Here is a 656-nt window from a genome sequence, read left to right as displayed (position 1 = left end):
ACCTACCACACCAACGAGCCCAAGGCTGTGCAGGACTACGGCAGTGCTGCCAAACCGCCAGCGGCGCGCAGGGAGCAGAACCTGCCCCAGATCCTGGAGGAGCCGAAAGGGGACTAGTGGGACCAGGGGTGGGACGGGCTCACAGCCCCCGCAGCCCTGGGACCACCCGGGGCCAAGCAAGCATCGCGGTGTTATAAATTGTGGCCCAATAATTGACAGGAACCGGCCCAATTAACCAAATTAGTTTATTAAGTAAGAGAACAACAAGCAAACAGCGCGGGGCGGCCGGGGGCCCCAGCTCTGCCCACGGCGCGCCCGGCAATCAACTTCAGTCCCTTATAGTCCCTGCACGTCACCCCTTCAATACTCTGTGCGCGGGCTGTTGTCAAGGGGTCTCTTCCTGTCCCTATTGGTCGAGGGGATGAGGGCGGAGGGTCCTTCCCACTGCTCTTAAAGAGACAAGAGTTACACAGCCCCCCCAGCAAACTAACAAGAGATTGACTGTTCCCTGGTGCTGCAGGGACTTTCCACTTTCAAAACTTTAATGAAGAAATAACATATTTTACCTATTACAGCGGGACCAAAGGGCCAAGCACACCCAAACTGCCAACGCCTGCCTCTGGCCAGATCACCCCACACCGACCAACCCGGCCCCG

General features: G+C 57.8%; 1 protein-coding gene across 1 annotated transcript in view; it reads left to right on the top strand.

The window, feature by feature from the left end:
- CNTNAP1 (contactin associated protein 1) overlaps positions 1 to 117 on the top strand; it is a 9,052-nt gene extending 8,935 nt beyond the window's left edge. The window contains 1 exon segment of the mRNA XM_009994184.1: positions 2 to 117. Within this exon segment, the coding sequence (XP_009992486.1) occupies positions 2 to 117 (116 nt within the window).
- Positions 118 to 656: the final 539 nt, after the last annotated feature.

Source organism: Chaetura pelagica, unplaced genomic scaffold, assembly GCF_000747805.2.
Source record: "Chaetura pelagica isolate M959 unplaced genomic scaffold, ChaPel_1.0 scaffold963, whole genome shotgun sequence".
Classification (NCBI taxonomy): domain Eukaryota; kingdom Metazoa; phylum Chordata; class Aves; order Apodiformes; family Apodidae; genus Chaetura; species Chaetura pelagica.
Note: the sequence above shows the minus strand (reverse complement) of the source record. Positions and strands in the feature narration are given on the sequence as shown.